This window comes from Camelus dromedarius, chromosome 2 (assembly GCF_036321535.1).
Source record: "Camelus dromedarius isolate mCamDro1 chromosome 2, mCamDro1.pat, whole genome shotgun sequence".
In the NCBI taxonomy this organism is placed as follows: Eukaryota; Metazoa; Chordata; class Mammalia; order Artiodactyla; family Camelidae; genus Camelus; species Camelus dromedarius.
The window spans coordinates 66,012,182-66,036,807 of NC_087437.1; the positions used below are offsets into that span (position 1 = coordinate 66,012,182).

At 43.7% G+C, this 24,626-nt stretch overlaps 1 protein-coding gene across 1 annotated transcript in view; it reads left to right on the plus strand.

Annotated features, from left to right (window-relative positions):
- Window positions 1-24,626, plus strand: part of FSTL1 (follistatin like 1) — a 51,298-nt gene that overhangs the window by 13,486 nt on the left and 13,186 nt on the right. The window contains exons 3-5 of the mRNA XM_010981565.3: window positions 19,937-20,041; window positions 23,329-23,458; window positions 24,314-24,346. Of these exons, the coding sequence (XP_010979867.1) occupies window positions 19,937-20,041; window positions 23,329-23,458; window positions 24,314-24,346 (268 nt within the window). The remainder of the gene's footprint in view (window positions 1-19,936; window positions 20,042-23,328; window positions 23,459-24,313; window positions 24,347-24,626) is intronic.

Sequence of the window (24,626 nt, forward strand, 5' to 3'; positions counted from 1 at the left end):
CCAGACTCAGACATACAGGAGTTCCCTTCACTGTCAGGGTCCCTGTCAGGAGGACCCAGAGGTGGCTTCTGGGTGGCCCAGCCCAGCTCACAAAACCTGCTTTGGAATGGAGGCAGAATTCACAAATGCTCAGAACACTCAGCTTCACTTTTCCAAGGGCATTCTCATGCTTGGGTCTTCAACATATGCTATAACTACAATGCTAAGTTAATTGGGGCAGGCTGAGGTCTACATCAGAAGCAGGAAATTCACCTGGCTTCTCCTTAGAGCCCTAAGGATCTTTCAGGAATCTGTTCATTGTGCTTTGTTCCCCCCCCACCCCCTCCTCTAGTCTTCTTTCTCTCCTTGGCATTTTCTATTTTCTTTCCTTTCTTATCCTGTGTGGCCTTGGCCTTGCCAACAGCCACATACAGAGAAACAGACTTCCTGGTTTAGCTATTTATTTTAAGGGTAAAGCCTTTCGCTTTATGCATTAATTGGTGTCAGTATCACGTTCAACAGAAGAGTAATTTTCTGCATGGCACCAAGGGCTGGCTAATGATCAAAGAAAACCCCAGCACAAGGAGATCCACTTCAGGTGTGAGTTTGTTTGGGGTTTCTCAGTTTCCTTTCCTGGGGGATGGGAAGAGAGGGGAAAATGGGATTGGGATGTGTTTTGAGCAGAGGCCAGACATTCAAGGCCAGACATTCTTTGCTAAAATGTTGGATGTAGTAAATTCAGTACTCACTGCAGATTTACTTCTTAATAAAATTTGCTAAGCTACTTGTGGGCCATATTGTTTAAAGGACAGTTACAAAGTGAACAGCTTTCTCTCTGAGAAATACAACTGAAAAAGTCTGTGTTTTCTTTTATTTTCTATGAAAGAACATGTATATTATAACCTGGCTGATAAGAAACTATAGGAGTTGGCTTTTTGTGTGTTTGTTACATGCCCTATCTAGGCAAGCTCTCTCTCTCTCTCTCTCTTTTTTTAACATAAAAATAAAATCCTGTAAGAATAACCAATGCTTGAGGATTGTTACCCTCGCTGTTAGTCAGTTGACAGCTTAGGTAATTGCATTTTCCCTCTAAATTCCCTTTACACATCTAATCAGAAGGCTCTTCATTTCCTGCTGAAGTTGCTTTATTGAATTGCTGTGTGGATTAGAGAGCAAACTAGGTTCCTCCCCAGTGGCTATATTTCAGTTGGTGATTGGGTTATTTTTCTAGGTAATGCTATCAATATTTTGCCTGTTGTAAATGGCATTCTCGTTCAGTGACCATAATTACTCAAGTTACAGTGGCCTAGAGTGTAAAGACTTCCTCATTCCCCAGTCATCTGTTAACTCCAGGGAAGTCTTCTCTCTACCCAGGTTGGTGAAGTGTGTGTGTGTGTCTGTGTGTGTCTGTGGCAGCTGAGGCAGCTGAGGACTATTAGGGCCCTAGATTAACAACTTGTGGATTCAGGTGTGACAGCAGCCATATTCAGAAAGTCTTGATATTCTCTTTGAGGCAGAGACAAAGGATTCTAAGCCCAAGGGTGTTCAAATCATGGGAACTGTCCTAAAACAGTTTCTTGTTTAGAAATGGGTAGAGAAAATAGGAAGAAGGAAAATGGTGATGGGGAGGACTATAGGAAGAGGGGGGAGGACTATAGGAAGAGGGGGAGGACTATAGGAAGAGGAGGGAGGCAGTGGTGGGGGCAGGAAATGTTCACTGTTAGCTCTAGTGGGGTAAGTAAGTGAAGAATGTCTGGTCTTTATCTTACAAGCTTCATGAGGAAATACTGTGAGTGATCACTGCTGATATATTGGGTCAGAAAAATGGGTGACAGTTTTTGCTAAGTGAATGCATGGTCTGTAAGCAAGACTCATGGCAGCAAATGATAATGTACAAGCTATAAATTAAAATGGTACCTGTATATAATGTGTATAGCAAGGGAAATACTGACATAAAGTTCCTTACATAGGATAAGTGCTCAATAAATAGTAGCTGCTATTCTTCTTGTTGTTTTTGCTTAAATTCCAGGGGAGAGAAGAACTACCAGGAGAGACATACTGAGCCTAGACCCATGTTTGTCACACTGCACTGAGTGATGTTAATACACATGCTACCTAGAAGAGAACATAGGCAATACATTCTCTGATATAAATCATAACTATGTTCTCCTAGGTCAGTCTACCAAGGCAATAGAAATAAAAGCAAAAAATAAATAAATGGGACCTAATTAAACTAATAAATGTACTAGGTTTAATGGCTTTTTAGTTGCAAGACTTCAGAGCTTTACAATGTTCATGTGCATTATTTATTTTCCTCTCTGAGAGAAAATTATTATAAGCAATGTTTACCAGACATTTCACCACAGAAAGCCGTTTCAAAGAAATACTATAAATATTTAAAGACTAATATTCCATGGAACAGTTTGGAATGGGTCAACTCCAGAGAGATTTCCGTAAGCAGATTCTATTTACATCTTGCTGAACTCACTTCCTAAACTAATTCCATTCCATGAAGAAAGCATGGGACTTGACTGGACCATTGGCATGGTCATGTCTATACTTATCTAGAACTGGCTGGGGGTTTTTTTGTTATCAACTTGGAGTATCCAGGAGTCTTCTTTTTGATTTTTCATTTTCTCTATCCATACCCAGTCAGTCCATCAGAGCTCTGTTGGCTCTACTATCAGAATATATCACCTCTCCATTGACTGTTCTGTCTCCATCACCACCACCCTAGTCCAAGCCACCATGATTTTGTGCTTGGACTATTGCAGTAGCATCCTAGCTGCTCTCCCCTCTAGCCGCTCTCCATCTACTTCTCTACACAACAGCCTGAGTATAATCTTCATAAAACACATACATGTTCACATCATTCTCCTGTGTAAAACCCTCCAGCAGCCCTTGTTTCATTAAGAATAAAATACAGACTTTTTACCAGCACCTACAGGGCCCTACATGCACCAGCCCTGGCCTGCTTTTCCCAGCTTATCTCTCACTGCTCTCCCTGTTGGGCCCTGTGTCACAGCCACACTGGCCTCTTTCCTATTCCAGGAACATGATGAATTCCACCCTGCTTCAGAACCTTCGCACTTTTCTTCTCTCCGTCTGAACTGCTCCTTTCATTCTTCAGGCCTCAGCCCAAGAGAGCATTTCCCAACCACTCGATCTAGGTGGTGCCCCCCTCTCCCAGATTTCTTTGTCAAACATACTCTGTATTCAACTTTCATCACAATCTGAAGTGATCGTGTTATTTTTGTTTATTCACTGTCCTCCCTCTTGAATGTGTACTCCTTCAGGACAGAGCCCTTCTCTTTCTCGTTCACCAGTGAATCCCCAGCACTTCAAACTGAGCTTAACATATAGTTGGTGCTCAGTGAATAATTTGCTGAATTAATCAACTGGCCAAATGGATTGACCAGTGCACCCAAATATTTCATCTGCAATATGAGAAGATGCATTGTACCCTGCCTGTAGTCTTTGTACCTCAGTCATCTCTGTGCCAGATTCTGCAAGTAGAATGTGCACCTGCGAAGGTGGTTGATAGCACATGCCCACCAACACTTTGCTTAACCCTAGACTTGGTAGACATGCTGGGCTTGCTTAGTCTGGCACGTGGATTTTCTCAGCTCCAGATGAAGTTGGAATTTACGCAGACACTAGCTGAATAGTAAATATTTTTATTCTTTCTTTCCGTGATCAACAATTCTGATTTCACTGGGCATCATTCCCAGAGTAAGTGAAAGTCCCAAAGAATGTAGAATAAAGCATTAAATTCTACTATTGGTGTGATTCTTTGCCCCAAAGCCTCTGACCACTTTGTCTTCTGACCTCATCATTTGCTGAGACCTGTACTTTTCAGGATCATTTCTGCTTTTGTTCTTTCTCCTTTTCATTTGAATGGTACCTGTGATGTCCCCAGTATGGGTAAAATAATGTCTCTGGATTTACAGATTAGCTCTCAGAGAAGTCTTCTATCCTGGGGAAGTTTCCACTAAAGACCCAGTGATCAGTAGTGGGTTCCCAGGAAACAGATCACCCCACTTCTCTGCAGTCCTACTCTCCAAACCCTCCTACAGTTGACCTGCAGACCAGGTTCCTGACTTCGTAGCATACTGCACCACTTTTTAGTGGAGTCAGTTCAATGTGTGGCATTTCTCTAGTATCTAGTCAGTTACAAATGGAAGAGAACAGAGCTTTGAGAACTGTACTGCCACATAACACTTGGGAATGTTTTTACCACAAATGATAATCTGTAGCTACGAAGCTAGTGGGTTTGGGGGTGGAGTTTCTAATGCAGTCCTCGGGGAAAATAAAATGAACAGAAGAGGAGGTCTTTGTGCATTGTTGGTACAGGTTAAGGGTCTCACAGGATTTTAATCTCTGCAAAAATAGGGAGTTTTGCTACGATGGAGCAGGATACCTGGCAATCTCTCATTGGTGGGCCTCCTGTCAGCTGAGACCTGATTGGCCAGCACAAGTAGGCTTTACAGCTCCTTCCCCCCAGCTGTGACTTCCCGACTGCTCCAAGGAAAGAATGCAAGGCAGGAATGTCTCAAGAAGAATAGAATGTGCATGTTTTCATTGACTTTAATATCAAGGCACTAAAAGCACGCACGCACGCACGCACGCGACTGTGTGTGTGTGTGTGTGTGTGTGTGTGTGTGTGTGTGTGTGGGCGCGCGCGCGCGTAATATTATTAAAAGCTGGCAGGAACAGAGTATTTTCAGTTGAGCTGAAAAATGAAAAAAATGGTTTTGAGAAATATCCACCTCATTGCCAAAGTTGTCCATGGACTTTTACCCACAAAAAAATTACATTTCAAAAATTAAGAGAAGGCTCCAAGTAGGTAGTTTAATTAGCCCCTTATCATTGTTTCATGAGATAAGCCATACAGAGTCCTAAAGACAGGAGGTGGCAAACATTTTATCTTCCTTATGGAGGAGACCAGAAGGGTGAAGTGACTTGTCCACAGGCATTGAAATCTGAGCCAGAATTAGGCTTAAGTACCCATGACACCTGCCCATTTTCAAAGCACCAAGTGTTTCAGTTTCCTGGTCGCAGATGCAGCCCAGCATGCTGCTTTCCCCCACGTGACCAGCCAGACCTGTTGACTTCAGTTACACACACCACTTCTAAAATATTCCAAGTTAAAGTCTTACTCTTTCTGCCTAAACTCCCCCTCCTCGATTCAGCTCTCAGTAATGTGTCGGAACTCAGAACTTACTGTTCAGAGCTGTGCGGTTCAGGAGGAAAAACCACTAGCCATAAGTGGCTCTTGAGCATTTGAAATGTGGCCAGTCCCATTAAGATGTGCTGTAAGTGTAAAACACATGCCAGGTTTCAAAGACTTAGTATGAGAAAAAGAATGTAAAAGATCTCAACAATAACATTGATTACATGCTGAAATGGTAATCTTTTGGCTATATTGCCTTGAGTAAAGCAAACTATTAAAATAATTGTATCTATTTCTTTTGACTTTTTAAAATATGGCTACTGGAAAATTTTAAATCGTCTGTAAGACTGATGTTATATTTCTATTGGACAGCACTAGACACTTGTCACTTCACTATATGTTGCACTTAGCCACACATGTCTTGAGTTAGCTCTTACTAGATTGTGTTGTCATGCTATTTAAAATTCCATGTATATATGTCCTATCTCCTCATCTAAACTGTCAGCAGCTTAGGGACACAGACGATGCTTTGTTTTTCCTTAAGTCCCCAGCATCTAGCATGATGTTTGGTATTTTGTTGCTTGATTGCCTCATATTTTGCTTACTTTCTCCAGAATAGATTTTGTCCATTTCTACTTTGGACAATGATAAGGAAATGCAGGTAAAGTTGTTTGGAGTTTAGTTTTTTTCAAAAGGATTGGTTTTTATATAATTCTAATTTGTTCCAGAAAGATTAACATTCCTCTAAACTGGACTGTTAAAACCAAGGGAGCCTGCAGTGGGTGCTGGAACTTCCTGACGTGCCTGCCCAGCAGAGAGCAACAGTGTTAACTGGTGATTACAGGTTGTAATTGCCATCCCAAAGTCTTGAGGAAGCTCCACATTACACTCAGAGATTTGTGCCCCATTTTCCAGGACCTGACGGGGTATAGGTCCAGGTAAATAAGGCACATTGGCCCCAGTGGCTCCCAACCTTGAGCCAGGGTTGGGAGAAGAGGGCCACTACCAACCATGGTTGCCAAGTAACTGCCAGGAACCCTGACCACAGGGCTGTGATTCCCAGAGTCCCTGAAAAAATACCAGAGGATGCGCCCTGGGTGGGCCTTACCCTTTAAACATCCTACAATTTTGTAACTGAGCTTGTGGCTAAACCACATGCTCATAATTTCTAGGCTGGCTATATTATGCCTAAAATACAGTCATTTCTGCTGGTTCCCTGGGAGAGTCTGACCTTTCCCTGGGTTTTGTGACCACAGGATCCCTGAGCCGCTGTTAAGGAATGTGTAAGAATACACCTCTGGAAACCTCCCCTCTTCAGGGGAGATTTATTAAGTCTCAGTGCTGTGGAATGATCCCACTCCAATGACCACATTATTGCCATGAATTCTATGACAGCCATCTCCCTTTGGCAACAATGGATGAAGTGAACAATTGTCTCTCTCTTTTTTTTTTTTTAATAGACTTTATGCTTTTAGAGCAGTTTCAGGTTCACAACAGAATTGAGCAGAAAATACAGAGTTCACACATAGCCCTCCCCACCCACACATATATACTCCCTTACCCTCAATATCCCTCATCAGTGTGACATATTTGGTACAATCGATGAACCAACATGAGCACATTATTATCAACCAAAGTCCATAGTTTACATTAGGGTTCACTCTTGATGTTGTACATTCTAAGGGTTTAAAAAATGCATAATGACATGTAGCCATCATTATAGCATCATACAGAATAATTTCATTGCCCTAAAAAATCCCTTGTGCTCCATCTATTCATTCCTCCCTCCTTCCCTCTCCCAAAACCCCTGGAAATCACGATCTTTTTATTGTTTCTGTAGCTGTGCCTTTTCCAGAATGTCATTTGGTTGGAATCATACAGTTTGTAGCCTTTTCAGACTGGCTTCTTTCATTTAGTAATATGTCTTTTAAATTTCTTCCATGTCTTCCATGGCTTGATAGATCTGTTTTGGTTTTTTTTACTGCACATATACTTTTTAATTTACATATATGTACCATTCATTGTTTCTAAGAACGTTTAGAGCTTTAGCTTTTTAAACTTACACAGTTATCAAAGGAATAAAGCCAACCACAAAATAAGAATTAAATCAAAAAGATACATACACCCTGCTATTAACAGCAACATTATTATAATTGCCAAGATAAACAGTTGTCTCTTTAAAGAAGTAGTTAGAAGGATTTGTAATGACCAAGATTTTAAAGTAACAGTGGTCTCGTCTGCCCAGGTTCCTCAGCTTTGCAGCCCATGAATATCCTCATTTGGTTGTTGAATCAAGGGAGATGAAAGCTACAAGAGGCAGTTCATGTCCGAAGTGGTACTTGCTTTCGGTTTCTCATCTTTCCTAGGCTATGCCCTAGGAAAACTGAGTCCTGGGTTTCTGTGGGCTCATAGACACCAGGTTAGAATTTCCTCATTATAAAATGAAAATAAGCATTTTTCTACTTAGGCAGACTAGTGATTAAGGTGACCGTTTGTCACAGCTTATGCCTGTTGTCCAAGGCTATCTATTTAAAAGTTCCCCTTTGACTCTCAAAAGTGTCCCAGTTTGGTTGTCGGTGTCCTACTGCCAGCAGGTGCTCCCCCGCTCAAGCTCACATACCCCTGCTTGCTCAGCACTCATCCAGCATCCCCCTCACAGAGGAGCTGGGCTCCACAGTGATGTATAAATTAAGTCTTCAGCTTCCCTCAGTGATCCTCAGACTCAGATCCAGAAAGCTCCTGTGGCTAGGTAATAATATCACCTGTACAAACTCTTCTCCAAAAATTGACTTCCTTTGGATACTACCTGAATGGAGCCCTTCACTTGCATTTGGACTTGCTCTGGGTGTGTATCTGGGTCGTGGGAAGTGAGGATGAGGAACACTGGGTGGGGAGGGTCCTCAAGGGTCTGGAAATGAATAGGCTGGAGAACAAACCCTGCTTGTGGAGTCTGAGGGTGATGACCACCACCACCTCTGGCATTTCCTTGGAAGACTGTATTCCTCGGACTCTAGGTTTTCCCCCCACTTTTCTCTCGATAGGTAGTTTCTGTGGCAACACAGTGTCTGAGAACTTCTAATTACATCTGTCTGCTTCTCCTAGAACCATGCTGAGCCACACATATGGGGACTTCATTTAGCCCAGAGTTTCTTGCTGGGTTTTAACCCCTTCTGCATTCCTTGGGCTGGAGAATAATTGCCAGGATGCTGAAAACTTGACAGATGCTTTGCAGCTAAACTACCCCAAAAGATTCCCAGGGCTTTGTCCATGTCTTTAAAGAAGAGACTCCTGTGGCTCTGCTGTGCTGGGTCTCTGGGTCGCTCTGTTCCATTTTGTTCCAGTCAACCCTGACTCCTGACTTCCTTGTTTTCGCTTCAACCTCTTGCCCCCTCCATTCTGTCAAATGGTCTCAGCTCTTATTTGGACATCACAGTTCCTTTCAAGGTACCTAAGCGCCAGGGGAAATGAACCACTTGGGCACAACTAAGTCTTTGCCCTTCCCTGGCAACTCACATTTCACTATAGTCCAGCCCACTGCAAGGTCAGCCTAGTGGATGAGCCAGAAAGGAGTGGCTGGAGACCTCTGGAACCTTCTGGGATAGAGGAAGGGTAGAACATCTTTTTTGTCATCTAGGGAGACCGATCATCTTGCCTCCCTTCTGCCTCATCGGGCAGTGTCAGGACGGGGTCCTGAGAAGAAGTAACACAAAATAGCTGCCTTGATAATACGCCCATTTTCACAATTTGACCTCTTCCCACTTGTTTCTCTTCATCTCTGCTTCTCCCTTTTATAAAGGCCACCAAATTGTCGGGCTGCTCTTTGATGGCCTCTGCTCTACACTCAGATGTCCCACCCAGTTTTGCCTTCCTCTGAGGTACCTCACATTCCCACGTTACCTCTTCCACTTTCCTTCCTGCCACCAAATTATTCCCTCAGCATGGCAGCTAGGTCATACATTAATTGTGGACAAAGGACATGACTGAAAGCCATTTTAGTCCCCCACTATTCTCCTGTCCACTTCATTAACACACACATACCCCAGTGTCTTTCTGTGGGTCTAAGACAATCTCTGATTAGTGAAATTCCAGGCTGAATACTTATGGCCTGGTGGAGAAGGGTAGGGTCTTTAGGCTTTTCCCCCAGAAAGACTGGTACTGGAAGGAGGCAGCTCCAGGAGAGGAGCTGGCACAGAGGGGCTGTCTTTCTGCCCCTGCTCCAAGGTGCTGGGGTTTAGTCACTCTTTCATACTTTCAACAAAAGTTGCCTGAATGTCACAGAGTACTGTGCCAGGACCTATGACAGAACTCTAAAACAGAGTCCTTGTCCTCTAGGAACTTACAGTTCAGCTGGGAAGACAAAAATCTGCACAATCAATTAAAAAATTATTTTTAATTAAAAAAAAATTTAAGTGATCAGAAGGAGTTCCTACAGAGAGGAATGAAAGTTCAGAGAAGGAAGGAGGAATTCATACCAATCAAAAGGGAAAAGTCACTAAAGATGGAGGCGTGTAACTTGAGTTAAGCCTTGAAGGACAGGAAGGATTGTGACAATCCAGACAATAAACCAGACTTCCCAGATGGTGACATTATTTTTTTAGCTGGTCTTGTGGGACATTCTCTGCCCGCCTGAAGGTTAAGGAAGTAGCTGACAGTACCTCACAGTGCTGATATCTTCAAAGGGTAATGAGTTCTCATGTCAAAATGCAGAACCTCCGGAGCCCCCATCCTCCTCATTTTAATCTGCTGAGATCACCTGCTCTACTTACAGACACCTTCTGAAGTGCCTGTGGCCGGAGGACCCGAGAAGTGAGGGTTCCTGGAGGTGAGGAGGCCAAGTAAACAATGTAGTCACCCAGGAGAGAGGAAGACTGAGCCACGTGCCAAAACCAGGTTAAATGTGGCCAAGTAGATGACAGTGTCAGGCATCGGTGCCAGGTCATGTGAACCACCTTGGAGAGTGGTGGCTTACGTTTCAGTTTTAGGGGATCCATGTTCAAACTGGGATGATGAAAAGGAGCGGCAGATTGGGGGGGGCGATATTCTCCAGCTCAAGGAAGATACCCAAGTTCTCTACCTCAGTGGATTCTTTCCCTTGGAGGAATGTATTTCAGGGGCTATCTAAATTCAGAAGAGCCCAGGCCAAAAGGGGTGGAGAGGAGAACCCACAGCTCTTAGCCTGTATCCATATCTTTTTTGCCTTCCACCACCAAAGCAGGGGAATAAATCCTACATTCCACTCAGAAGTCCAAAGAATGTGAATTCTACTTGGTTCGGAGCTTGGGGAGCCTAGGGAGGTGGAGGGCTGGCTTGCTCAGGATGGAGTGCCGGGAATGTGTGGGGATGTTGGTCCAGATGTGGCCGGCACTGCAGGGGACATTTCTAAAACTGGCTCTCGGAATTCTCCCACAGCTGCCCTAGAGCTGTCTCCCCTCGTTAGTTGAGGGAATTGGGATTTAGGTGTGTGGGTTGTTTTGTTTTTTTTTTTTAACTTTTAATCAACCGTTTTCCTTGAACTACATGTGGAAATAATTAGAGCATGAATGCTGAGTAAATGTGAGTCCTGGCAGTCGCAGACATACTTCAGTGACAGGTTCTTGGCAGGAATGAAGAATTGTGAATCTCGTGTGAAGCTCCTTTAGCCACTCTCTCCCTTCTTTTCTTCCCCTTTTTTCTTATAAGGCAAACACAAATAGAAATAAAAACATTATTAATGGCATTTGAGGGGAGTAGAGGGTTCCAACCAGTTAACTAAGAGTGAAATCAGGCCACTCAGTTGGGGTCCCATTACTGCTCCCCTGATTTCCTCTGCTATGATCCAGGAGGGAATGAAAAAGCATTGGTTATGAAAATCCTTTGACTATGGAAGCCAATTTTTATTCCCCTACCAAAGCCCAGCAAAAACCCTGAAACACCCTCAAGAGGGTCTATACATAACCGGTATCTTTAGTTTGGGCATGTGGGTTTGTTTCCTTGGGAGATTAAAGTTTGATATTCAGAAACATCAGAAATGGTAAATTTCTATGCTTACTAGTTAAGAGAATTCTAACAAATTAAGGGAATTTGAGATCATCAAGAACCTTTTCGTTTTATAGGTGGAGAAACTGAGGCCCAGAGAGGTCAAGCACCTTGCCCTGTCACACAGTGTGTTAAAGGCAGAGATATGTCCAGGGCCTGTCTCCAGGATTCTGCATCAGTTCTCTTTACATGGGAACCTCACTGCCTCTGCCTGGTCTGCCCGCTGGGTTACTGGTTCACATTTTAGCAGAGATTTAAAAGCTCTTTTTTTTTTGGAGGGTGGGGTCTGTTTCTTCCCAACATTTGCCAAAGCATTTCTCATACAGTGCCATTCATCATCCATTCCTTGGAACTCTCTAGACTTCTTGGTTTTGCTCCCAGTTTTCTGAATACGCCTGCTCTGCTTTTTTGGCTGCTTTGCCATCAGAGTCCTCATAGGGTTGTACAGGCTGTTCACTGCACAAGGAGGTGAGGGGGGCACTAAAATCCAGCCTGCACTCTGCTTGCCAAGCCCTGTAACCCGGCCTGGTCTTGCATCTGCCCAGAGAAAAAGACGCGTTTTCAGATTTGCACAAGGACCCCTTGTGCAACCTGCTCTCCTTCCTGCTCCTCTGTGACCATCTTGTCCCTTTCTCTCAGTTGCCCTCAGCCCTCCATTCCCACCCTTCCCTCCTGAGCTCATTTGTCCTCATCATCTACACAGATGATGTCCAGGTGTGCATCTCTAGTCCTTTATTTTCAACTGTCAGTGGGATGTTTTACTGTCTCTTTAGACTTATGTCCATAACAGAGTCATCATCGCCTGCCCCTCTTTCATTCAGCCCCTTCCCATGGCTCCATCTCTGACAGACGCACCAGCAGCCTTCCAGACCCTCAAAGCCAAAGAAAGATCTTGGCAGCTCCCTGGATTCCCTCCTTCCTCTCCTCTGTCCAATGTGTTGCCAGATCTCCTTGTTCTTTAGAAGTTTCTCTTGGATTCCTTCCTTTCTCTGTATCCATGTCACCACTTTCCATGAGACTCTCATCACCCTAGACTCTTCTAGCTGGTTTCCTTGTGACCCCAGTTCCTCCTCACCTATCTCTTCCCATGTTCCACAGCCAAACTGTTCTTAAAACCCTCCTGCTCAAAAACCTGCAAGTTTTCTGTCCAGGTCCTACCATTGTTCAGGGCTCAGCTCAAGTCCCATCTCGTCCAGGAAGCGCATCTCCTAGAGTCAGCCGCGTTTACTTCAGGACTACATTGGACTGTGTGTGTTAGTTTCACCTCCTGCACTAGGCTAGAAGTTCCTGTGAGGGCAGAGGCCACAACCCATATTCAAGAGTGTATGCCATGGGGCTTGTACCGTGTTGGTCACAGGCTGCTATCCTTCTTGTTTGTTGTTCTGGGCATTATGAAATATGCTTTCTGATGAGTTTAAACCCCTTGCCTTGGCCTTCACTGAAGAAGACTGGAGGACTGTTCATACCCTCTACTTTGTCCTTTAAAGTGGACAAGTCTCAGGCAGATGGTGGGAAAACAGAAAATGAGTACCATGCTCAAGCCTAACAGACTAATTCAGAATGGAAAGCAGTCTGGCTTCAAAGTTTCCATTCAGGGTTCTGAAGAAACTGAAGGGTGAAATTGTGAAACTAGAAGACTTACAGCATTCTTTAGGAAGACTGACAGGCTATCTCAGGAATTCCCAGGGATCACTCTGAGGACTGTAGACAGAGAGTGGGGAGCTGATAGCCTCTGTCAGTCAGAGTGAAGTCTTCAGATGTGCCTGAGTCGGGGAGACAGCATGGCACGCCGGGTAGACACCCCAACTCACTGCTGTGGACCCATGACCTGAAGATATAAGAGCAGAAGTGCTTTCTCAGGGGCTGCAGGCAGAGCCCACTGGCTTGACTCTAACCTCAGTCACAGTACTTGGAGTCACAGTCTCCTCGCTGCCAGCAGGGATGAGTTCTCCGGCCTCATAGACCCTTCTGAGATTATTTTCAGTCCTATGTGAAGGGGTCTAATATATTTCTGACTCTACGTGCATACTAAATGCTGCTATTTACTTATGCTATGATTGCACAAGACCATTGCAGGAAACTGAACCTACGATTACATAGAAACCAAGCATCCAGTCTGCAGTGCTGTATCTGGGTCACCTCAAGAAAGACCTAACGTGGAGAGGGAGGCATCTGAAAGATGGCAGATGAGCAACTGAGAAGGTGAAATGGCTTCCATATGAAGATGGCAGTGTAGATCCTTCAGTCTGACAAGGCAAACACCTAGAGAATATAACAGAATCTGTAAAATAATAAAGACAGTGATTAAGGTAAACAGCCATGTCTCATTTGAAATTTGGAAGTAGTCACTTCCCAGCACACAATACATTATCACATAATGAGTAGAAAAATGTGTTATCCCATACACTGTGGTAGAGGCTGAACACAGAGAAATTAATACAGTGAAAAATTAGATAATTCTTGAATGACAGGTCCTTAATAGTTTTTTTTAATCTTAAGGCCTATCCTCTTGGGGTGATGCAGCCTTTATGTTAATATCATAAAGCTCTGCCACACCTTCCCCCAAGCATCCTGGTGCCTTGTCACTGGCCACTGACACTGACACTAACCTGAATGAACCCCAGATGACACAATGTAAAAAACATTTATTGAGCATTTTTTTCAGGCAGGACAACGTGGTGGGTCTGTGGGAAGGCAAAGTGTGCAGGCACTTAGTCTACCTGAGATGAGCTATATGTGCATAAAATATTAAATAGGACTCTGAATAATAGACTAAAGGCCCCAAAGCCTGCTTGTTTTTAAAGAAAATGTATGTAAGATGGAGCGTTAGATTGACTGAGAAGCTAATTTAGCTTCAGTTTCAGACCTTTTACTTGCAAGTCCCCTTCCAAAGCCCTGTGCCCTATTTTGCAGTCATAGGTATATGTTCTTTTTCTTCAGGAGGGCGCCTCCAATTGTTTAAGCTTCAGGCCCCACAAAACCTGGATCTGGCCCTGGTGCCTAAACCTTGAGATGAAAGATTGGTCGTGAGCACACAAGAGGGAGGGACACTGTCCCTGCAAATGCAGTGCCTACTGCCAAGCACATCAGAGCAACTGTTAGAAGTCACGACTTCTTCCTTCTTTCCTAGAATATATAGGACACAGCAACACATTTTTTTCAAAGAAAGAGAATCAGAGAGAATCGAGCAAGGTCATGTGATGCTCCAGTTAGTGGCTTTGCCTCCTCCCTGATTTTCTCAGGCCTGTGCTACTGGGTTCCATTCCAGAACAGCCACTTGGGAGCAGCCAGCCTCCCACCCTGCACTCCTCCCTGGTCTCCTCCTGCTCTCCCCAGTTCTGTGAATTCCTTTGTCCCCAACTCTATGGTGCTCTGCATATCTGAGGGGCCCTGGTGTTCCTGTGAAGTTTCCATGACTAATTCTGGTGAAGCAAGGAGAGCCTTTCTCACGTCAACAAAGCTGCTCTGTCACAGAATAGTGGAAAGTGGAGCCAAAATTCCACCTTGGCGTATGCAGGGCTGTTTTTTTTTCCGAAAAGAAAGTTGGGAAGGAGGAAAAGGATGGAGGGGACAGAGCCGACCCAGTTCCCATTAGTGAAATGATGGTATATTAAGCTGACAGTTTTATGGCTTTGCTTATAAGCTTCCTCCCCTGCCAAAGCACACTGTTCTTCCAGAAATTGTTTTACTTCAGAAGACTTTTTTTAAACATTCAAAGCATATTTTATGTTCAGACTTAATGCTGGTCAGCCCAGACACGCTATCACCTCTACTGGTGGTTTTGCAAATAACTTGCTTTTCCCTTTGCTTGCAAAGGATCTCTTTCAATTGCAAAAATACTTTCTGGTTTTTTTAGATCTTGGATCCAAGACAACACCTTTTTTAGCTTTGATTTATAAAGAGGCAAAGTGATTTACTGGAAAGAGGGCTGGAATTAAAGTCTGGAGACCTTGGGCCAGGACCCAGCTCTGTACCCATAAGGTCTTGAACCAGTCAATACAGCTATGAGCCTTCATTTCTTTCTCATTACAGGGTGTTAGATCTGGAGGGGCCTTAGAGGTAACCCCTGCCTGCCTATCCTAAAACGTTTTGAGAATAAAAATGATAGTAAAAATTACAGACTAATCAAAATTGCTGTACAAATGGAAAGTATCATTATCACTATGCAATGGCTCAGAGAGGAAGTTTTTCCCTGGTAAAAGTCAGCAGTGTTCCCGGTCATCTTTTACCAAGAGGAATTTGCATTGCGAAAATTAATCATGAGACCAAACCCCTGAGCGTGGCTTGCAACACATAATGAAAACAACATAAAAGCAAGTCAAGGATACAGAAGGATAAAGCTTCTCCATAGGGAGCAAGTATTTTGTCTATTTGTCTCAATATATCAGAGTGTCCACACTTCCAGAACACACTCCCTCTCCCCACTCAACCACACTCTCACAGGTACATTCATACTTACGGGTTCATATACTTGTAACCACATACTCCTAGAGAATATTCATATGCCAGTGTGGGTCTATGCATGGATAAAATTCTTATACAGCCTTGGGACCTAATTCCTAAAATTGTTATGATGGTAAAGCAAACAGTTCTGTTTCAATTGCAAGAACTGCACTGCATCTGTGACCTCCCCCTGTGCCAGTCCTTGTAGCTGTAACACCCCCCCCCCCAGCTCATTCCCTTGACTCTTCCCCAGAAGGCACTGTCGAGGCTCTGGGGTCAGGCTGACCTGTGTTCTAATCATGGCTCAGCTTTTGCTAGCTATGTGGCCTCTGCACATCACAGAGCTTTTCTGAATCTTAAATTCCTCCTTATCTGTTACATGGGACTAAAAATATGGAAAGCTACACAGACATGAGGACAGAGATATCTGTGAAGAGCCTCACTCAGTTGTAGGTGCTCTGATTAATATTAGCCCTAGGCCCTGGTCACCCCCTTCCCCACAAGATCGCTGCCTTACACCTGGCAGGTTTCTCTGCCTTCAGCCCCTCTCCATCCAGGCTGTCCTGCACTTTGAATCAGTATTTCCAAGCTGGAAGGGACCAGACACAGTATTCCAAAGCATCACCTTCATCGTGTCACCTGCCCCATCCCAAACTTCCCAAGGTTTTCACTGCCCGTCAGATCCACGGAGAGCCTCCTGAATCACTTGGCAAGACCCATGCCCTCCTCCCTGGCCACCTGCCACTCCACCTCATCTTTCTCTTCCTCACCATGCCCCCCTCCACTCACACACCAGGCAGTCATTGCCCTGTCCCATGAGCATATTCATGTCATGTTTACCCCCTCATGCAATGTTCTCCATGGGGCTTGGAGAAGACTTTCAGTGACACAAAGAGGCCCCCCTCTGTAGAAAATTTTCTTCATTATTGATTTCTGTGTTACAGCATGCTGCAAACGGGCAGAATCGCACAGGGAGAGGAGGGGTGCTCTGAGGGCTTCAGGTTAGACATTTTTCCCCAAGTCAGCAAATCTCTGGTTCCTGGTGCCCTGATGCCTGCAGGGCACCTGCCCCTTCTACCACTCCACCCCACCTTCACCATATCTCACTGAGAGGACAGAGCTGGGAGGAGCTGCAGGAGCCAAAGATGTGCTTCTGCATTGCAGCTCTGGGCTTCACAAGACGAAGAGAGGGATTGCCACCTATTGACAGATGTGCCGCCTGCAAAGAGGAATGCTTGTGTATGTAGCATTTCTCTGTGGTCTTCAAACAGGATAACCCGGTTGTTAGGCACTTGGGTTTTTTTCCATTCAGTCAGTCCTGCTCTCAGTATTATCATTCCAGTGTAAGGAAGGATGGGTGGGGACTTGACAGCCCAAGTTGATAACGGCATCTCAGGGGGTAAATTGTCTGAAAATCAGTTGCCCACTGTAATAATGGCCACTTTCTGTTGTGAGGCAGACCCTCTGTTGCATGCAGTCCGTCTCATGTAACTCTCACGCAGACCATGCAGGGATCAGTGTTCCTATTTTACACACTAGAAAACTGAGGTTTAAAGTGAGTACCCTGCCCACATGGCAAGGAAGAAGCAGAGGTGGGAGGTGGGAGTCAAGTCTGTCTGTCATACTCTTAAGTACTATCTCCCAACATTTGCTGATTATGCAAGTCAAATCCCTATCATAATTTCCTTAACCCTCAATCTTCTATATGTGAAAATAAGTCAAGTATAAAAGAATACTTTCCCCTTTGGTCAGGCAGAGTCCCAGCTCTGCTGCTTTCTGCTAAGTAACCTCTTAGGCTCAGTTCCCTCGTCGGTAGAAACGAGAGATGGCTCTGATGTCTCGTTTCTGGTTGTCCTTGAGCTTAAGCGCATGTATAATGAAAACCACTTTGCAGGGTTCCACATATTTATAAACAGGAGCTTAATCATCTATTGTCTGAAGATCTGGGGAATCCTAGCCCCTCACTTTTAGCCGTCGGACCTTGGGCAGTTTACTTGACCTTCCCATCTTCGGTTTCCTCGTCTATAAAAAGGGGTTAATAATATGCATGTTTTTGCAGGGTTGTCCGAAGTAAGATGAAACTGTGTGTGTGAAAACACTTTGTAAATGTTAATAGTGCTGTTCAAACATTAGTCCCTATATTTTAAGTAAAGAGTATCTGTTCCTTCAAATGAATTTTTGAGAATTGTTTCTGAAAAGTGACTTGGGTTGAATTCGACCTATAAATAAAATCTTTTATTTTTAATACTCAGTAAAAACAAACGTTAACTGAAAAAGAAGTTCTGTAAATGCCATAGGTTATTCTGCAGGGAACCCTATAAACGTTAACATGAATAACACTTCACAGGCAGCTTGCTTATAGTTTATGACACAATTCCAAAGACATTATCTCATTTCTCCTTCACAAGGCAGGGCTGATATTTACTCATATTTTACAGATGAGGAAACCAAGGCTCAGAGAATTAAAGTGATTAATTACAGACACACAGCTAATAAGTAGTAAAGGTTTGTGGGTATCTGTCCATGGGGCTGTGTGTTGGTGTGTCTCTGAGGGTAGGCATTCTGAGCATGTTTTTTTAATGCATTAGTGTATCTTTTACTCATGTGATACATTCATGAGGGGTATATGTTTGCCTGTATCCCTCAGTTAGCATGTGTTTTCATGAAGGGAAGAGAAGAAGGTAGTCTTACCTGAGATTTTTTTTTTTACACTGGTCAGCAATAGCCTTTTTCTCTTCATTTTTAGAACAGCTTGCCATTCCCAGGGACAGTTTCCAAGAGAGCCCTGCCTGGAGAATATGCTCAATTTTTATCTCCACTCCTGGTTTAGGAAACAACAGCTCTCTAGTACCCCTGGCCTCTGGGAATTACTTCCTCTTTTATTTGCTGCCTGCCAGCTTTATTGAATTCCCCATAGCAACATCCAAAAAAGAATGGGTTTAGCAACAGCCTGTGAACCAATGAAATGTGAGCATGGCAAGGGTTTCTAGACCAATGGGAGCCCTGCATGAAGGGCAAGCTGGCTCAGAGAGAAAATAATAACCTGGAGTTTGCAAAGCAGCCTCCAGGTGGCAGCAGACCAGCTATATTGGACACAGACCCTCAGCTCAGCTCTCAACATCTACTTTGGTTTTTTGGGGTTTTTTTCGTTTTTGTTTTTGTTTTTGTTTTTGTTTTGCTTTCTTTGACCTATTCTTGGGTATAAAACATTTACCAACTATAAGAATTTTACAGTTACAAGCTCTGTGGGTGTGAGTTCTCTGCATGACGTGGTAGACATGGCCTGAAGGATAGAATCTAAGATAGCCAGCCCTATGACCCCATCCCAGCCCCAACCATCTCTGTTGGTTCTGTCACAGCAGTGACAGTGACAGTGCTACCCCAGTGGGCGGGAGCCTGGAGGCCATGGTGACTGCCTGCCCAGCCAGTTAGGAAAAGGGCTAGAGGAATCACATTCTCCTTCATTCAACCACCACTACTGCTGGCCAGAGTGGCAGATGAGGTGGGGCTGGCTTTCTGCCACCAATGAACGAGGGAAGGACTGTGTCACTGACAGATTAGTGCCCATAAACACCCACATTCTCAGTGGCATAGACTGGGACCATTCCCTGCCTTGCCAGTTCTGCCGCATACATCTGAACACAAATGTCTGACCGCAAGTGGTTTCAGAACAGTTCTGTCTGTCAGGTGCTTTGGCCCCCTTGGTCTTGGAGCCAAAGGCAGATATGGACAGGGGCTGAATAAGACCATGTCAAATAATAGCAGATTCATGTTTCCGATGGTTTAGCCATCTTTCTTTTGCCTTTTAAGATAATAGTGCCTTGAATACTACTTGGTGAGATTTTGTCCATTTCTGCCTGGCTCACCCTTCTCATCCTTTGAGATTCAGTCAAGGCATCCTACCTTTAGAAAGTCTCATTTGATTCTCATCCTCCAGCTCGACGGTGCTCCTGTCGTCACACTTCCATATTGCTTTCTAAACATCTCTTCACTGTGTTTCCTCGGAGAGTCTTGGAGCTCCTTGTGGACTGGGACTGTGTCTTTCTGTCTCCAGTCCTTAGCCAAGAGTTGACATTTAATGGGTGCTCAATAAACATTTTTAGAAGAAGGGAAGCATGCAGGAAAGAAGCTCTTGCTCTTGAAGAAACAAACTTAGGGACCACTAGGTAGTGGGCCTAAGCAGGAGCAGTGCTGGCCGTCAGGGACAGCTTCTGGCTATTCAGGACCCTTCAGGACATAAGCCACATCTCCAGAACACCACCATTGGCTCATCCGGAGATGGGCTCATCTCAGTGACAAGGTTTCCTTTATGATTTTGTGTTTTAGGAAGAACTAAGGAGCAAATCCAAGATCTGTGCCAATGTGTTTTGTGGAGCCGGCCGGGAATGTGCAGTCACAGAGAAGGGAGAGCCCACCTGCCTGTGCATCGAGGTAAGTCCTGAAGTCACAAGCCAGAGGACAGTGGCCAAGGCCCATATGGTTACCTTGCTGGAGCTACCAGTCAGCAGAGCAGAACCAACGATTTCACCATCTTTATAAAAGCACACCTTGTCTATCTAAAAGAAGTAAAATTTTTATCTCAGGAATGAAAAATCAGATGTGAATGTAAGGATATTTTTCCTTTAAAATTTTTTTTTCTTTAGATGAGACTGACAAGGGCTTGATTTCCAGAAAATATAAATAGCTCATATGACTTAATAAGAAAAAAAAAAACCCAATCCAAAAATGGGCAGAAGACCTAATTAAGGAATTCTCCAATGAAGACATACGCATGACCAATAGGCACATGAAAAAATGCTCAATATCACTAATTATCAGAGAAATGCAAATCAAAACTACAATGAGGTATCATCTCACACCAGTCAGTATGGCCATCATTCAAAAATCCACAAATGATATATGCTGGAGAGGCTATGGAGAAAAGGGAACCCTCCTACACTGTTGGTGGGAATGCAGTTTGGTGCAGCCATCGTGGAAAACAGTATGGAGGTTCCTCAAAAGACTAAAAATAGACTTACCATATGACCTAGCAATCCCACTCCTGGGCATATATCCAGAGGGAACCTTAATTCAAAAAGACACCTGCACCCCAGTGTTCATAGCAGCACTATTTACAATAGCCAAGACATGGAAACAACCTAAATGTCCATCGACAGATGACTGGATAAAGAAGTTGTGTTATATTTATACAACGGAATACTACTCAGCCATAAAAAATGATAAAATAATGCCATTTGCAGCAACATGGATGACCCTGGAGAATGTCATTCTAAGTGATATGAGCCAGAAAGAGAAGGAAAAATACCATATGGTATCACTCATATGTGGCATCTAAAAAAAAAAAAGACAAGTGAACTTATATACAAAACAGAAACAGACTCACAGACATAGAATACAGACTTGTGGTTGCCACAGGGGAGCGGGGTGGGAAGGGATAAACTGGGAGTTCTAGATTTGCAGATACTGACTGATATATGTATAAAACAGATAAACAAGTTTATACTGTATAGCACAGGGAAATATATTCAATCTTGCAGTAGCTTATGGTGAAAAAGAATATGAAAATGAATATATGTATATTCATGTATGACTGAAGCACTGTGCTGTACACCAGAAACTGACACAAGATTGTAAACTGACTATACCTCAATTAAAAAAATTTTTTTAATTTTTTTGCTTTATAAGATTTTTAAATTACAAAATTAACAATTGCTTTATAAAAGTCAAGTAGTACAGACATTTATACAAACATAAAGTTAATGATCTTCCCCATAAGCCTCAAATCCCATGAGTCTGAGATAATCAGTGTTAACAGTTTGGTATATGTATTTGTTCCACGTGTTTTCTTTTTTTCTATGCTACTATGAACATACAAGGTTTCCCCCTATTTTATGTAAAAATTGGATTGGGGTTGGAGTATAGCTCAGTCATGCACGAGGTCCTAGGTTCAATCCTCAGTATCTCAATTTTAAAAAATCATCTGTAAAAATGGGATTATATATACAGACAGACCTAGATAAATGCATCTTGGATTTTGTACTCATTAATATATTACGGGTAATCCTCTAGGTCAGCACATATAGTTCTAATTTATTTTTTAATAGTTCAATAATATTGATATAAAAGCACCAGATTTATGTAATCATTTTCCTATCAATGGGCCTTTAGGTTGTTTCATGGGTTGTTTACCACTACAAACAAAAATATCCTTGTGCAAATATTCTTACATGCTGCTGCCTTTATTTCTGCAGGACTGAGTCCCACTGGGGCTTGCTAGGTCAAAGGATATGCACATTTTAAAATACTAGATGGAATACAGATTTTTTCAGGTTTTTTTTTTTTAATGAAATTTAAAAAGCAAAGTGAGTTTTTGAGAAATAATTCTTTTATAGGTTCTCCCTCTTGACAAATATAAATAGCCTGGGTATGTGCCCTTTCTTCCTCTTTCTGTGAAACCAACTCAAGACTAGAAATTCATCTGTATTTCTACAAATAAATATACCCAGCTTAGTCCCTAGGTGAAGGATCCTGGCCCATTGTCCCAAAAAGGAAGTCCCTCAACTCAGAAGCCTGCAAACCAGATCTGCTGGGGACTCTGGGAGTTCCTCATCAGAGGTGTGCCTGGCCACTATGTGGCCACTTAGTGGGTGGAAACCTGGCATCTAACCTCAGCTCGGCCACCTATCGTTGCGGGATTTTGAGCAAGTTAGTTGTTGCTGGATGCCATGTAGGCAGACCATGTTTGGCTTTTCTCAGGGCCCAGCACATACCAAGAACCCAGTGGTAAGTATTGGTTAAGTGAAGTTCATCTTTCTGGGATTTGGTTTTCTGGTTGGTAAACTGGAAAGGTTGGGCTGCCTTCCTGTTCCAGGGTTCTGTATTCTTTTACCACATCTACTGTTTGTTTTGTTTTGTTTTGTTTTTTTGCTTTAGTGCCTTTATTCGGTCTGAGCAGAACTTGCTTTCCCTTTCCCCCTTTCAAAAACCACGGAAGTCTAAAGAAACTGAGCTTGCCTGTGGCCATGGCACTTTAAATAGCCAAAGTAGAACCAAGTTGCCAAGTGAACTTTAGTCCAGTTCCATGTCCAGAATGATTCTCTGTAGTACTTCACAAAGACCCAGGCACAACAGGTGTTGTGAGGTTAGGAGGAAAACAAAATACTAAACAAAGCAGGAGAGCAAAGATTCTTACAGTTAGACTGTGGAATAATTGAAGCATTGGGGTGATGAGGGTGGGAGGCTGTGTGTTTGCCTTTCAGTCACTCCACATTCCCAGCTCTCACTTCTGGATGTTGTGTCATAGAATGTTGAAATTTTAATGGATCTTAGGTCATCCAAAAACATTGAGTAACTTTCTACAAAGTAATGAAGTGACAGAGAATTCGGATTCCTGACTTCTAATAAAATGCCCTTCCTGCTAATTTGATAGGGTGGGGGAAGGGAGGCTGTTTCTTTTTGCTGAATAAAAAAGATGACCCTGGGCCAGAATCAGCACAAAGGGCCCTGCAGGGCTGCAAGGTGATGTGGTGGTCCGTCCAACACTGAGTGGGGTAGGATCACTGATGCCAGGGCCAAGGCTCCCTATACCCTGGTGGGATAGAGGCTATCTCTGCTGGTAGGGACTCCCCTCACAAGATGGCTCCGTGTGTGTGTACGTGTGTGTGCACGCACACACACTCAGCCTTGACTGCACCAACATCCTCCGCGGTCTGTTTCAGCAATGCAAACCTCACAAGAGGCCTGTGTGTGGCAGCAACGGCAAGACCTACCTCAATCACTGTGAGCTGCATCGAGATGCCTGCCTCACTGGATCCAAAATCCAGGTTGATTATGATGGACACTGCAAAGGTAAGGAGAGCTCTGACTACCACACTGCAGCTCCAGCTGGGGAGCCAGGGAACGGAGCAGTGTGGCCTGGTTTCCTGGAGTCCTTTCCACCCTGAGCACAGCGCCCAAAGCTGTGGAGACCACCCAGTTGCTTGGAGAGGCATCCCCTTGGTGCTCAAGAGCCTGCTAGGTTTGCCCTGGATTGCCCAGGTTTCTACCCTGCATTTCTTGCATCAGATCCCTAACGTGGCTTCCCAGCACTGTCTGGAGCTAGATAGTAGATAAGGGACCACATGAACAATCAATAATATGGGAGTATTTAAATGAATTCGCTACCTTTTTAGAAGGCAGATAAATTTCACGTTTCCTGTTCTTCTAAAATTTTAGGTATCTCTCATCCCTGATAGTACTATATTTCCTCTAATTTATACTGAAACCGTTGTTACTAGGGTAAGAAGGAAAGGGGTCCCAAGCTTGTTGCTAATTAAACACCAGCCTCCTGCCCAGCCTTGAACTTCCCTGGAGAAAAAAGAACTCTTTCCCTCATATCGGTCTCCACTCCATTTCCTTTTCCATAATGATTCCAGACAAATTCTCAAAGTACCGGCAGCCACCCCCCACCCCCAACCCTTCAAGCTAACAGTAGAAAGTGTGAGATCCGGAGGGCAATTCAGTAGCCTCAGAATGTCAAACAAAGCAGGAAAGAAAAGATCCCCATACTGGGGGCCTGGAGGAAGGAGAGGATACAAGGTTTCAAGACAAAATGATGAAAAGGCTGTAAGTGGCCCCCTTAACGTGGGCAGTTTTAATCCTAGCAATACACAGAAATTTTGTTTTCTTCACTTTGCATTATGCACTTTCTCCTTTTTCTTGCAGAGAAGAAATCTGTAAGTCCATCTGCCAGCCCAGGTGAGTGCCTGTTTTTTCTATAGTATACATCTTAGGGAGGAAATTCTTTTCATGTCAGAAATTCCTTGTTCCACAATCCTGGCGGAAGCTCACAAGATTTTCAGTGTGTCAGAACTTGTGACCCACAACTGTCGCTCCTCAACACAGCTCAGAAAAGCTGCAAAACCGCTTTTGTGTGTGTGTGTGTGTGTGTGTGTGCTTGTCACTGGAAGCAGCTGGTTGGGTCAGTATGTTGGCTGTGTTTTCCATTTTTGCTGAGTAGTGATTAAACTGCAAGGAC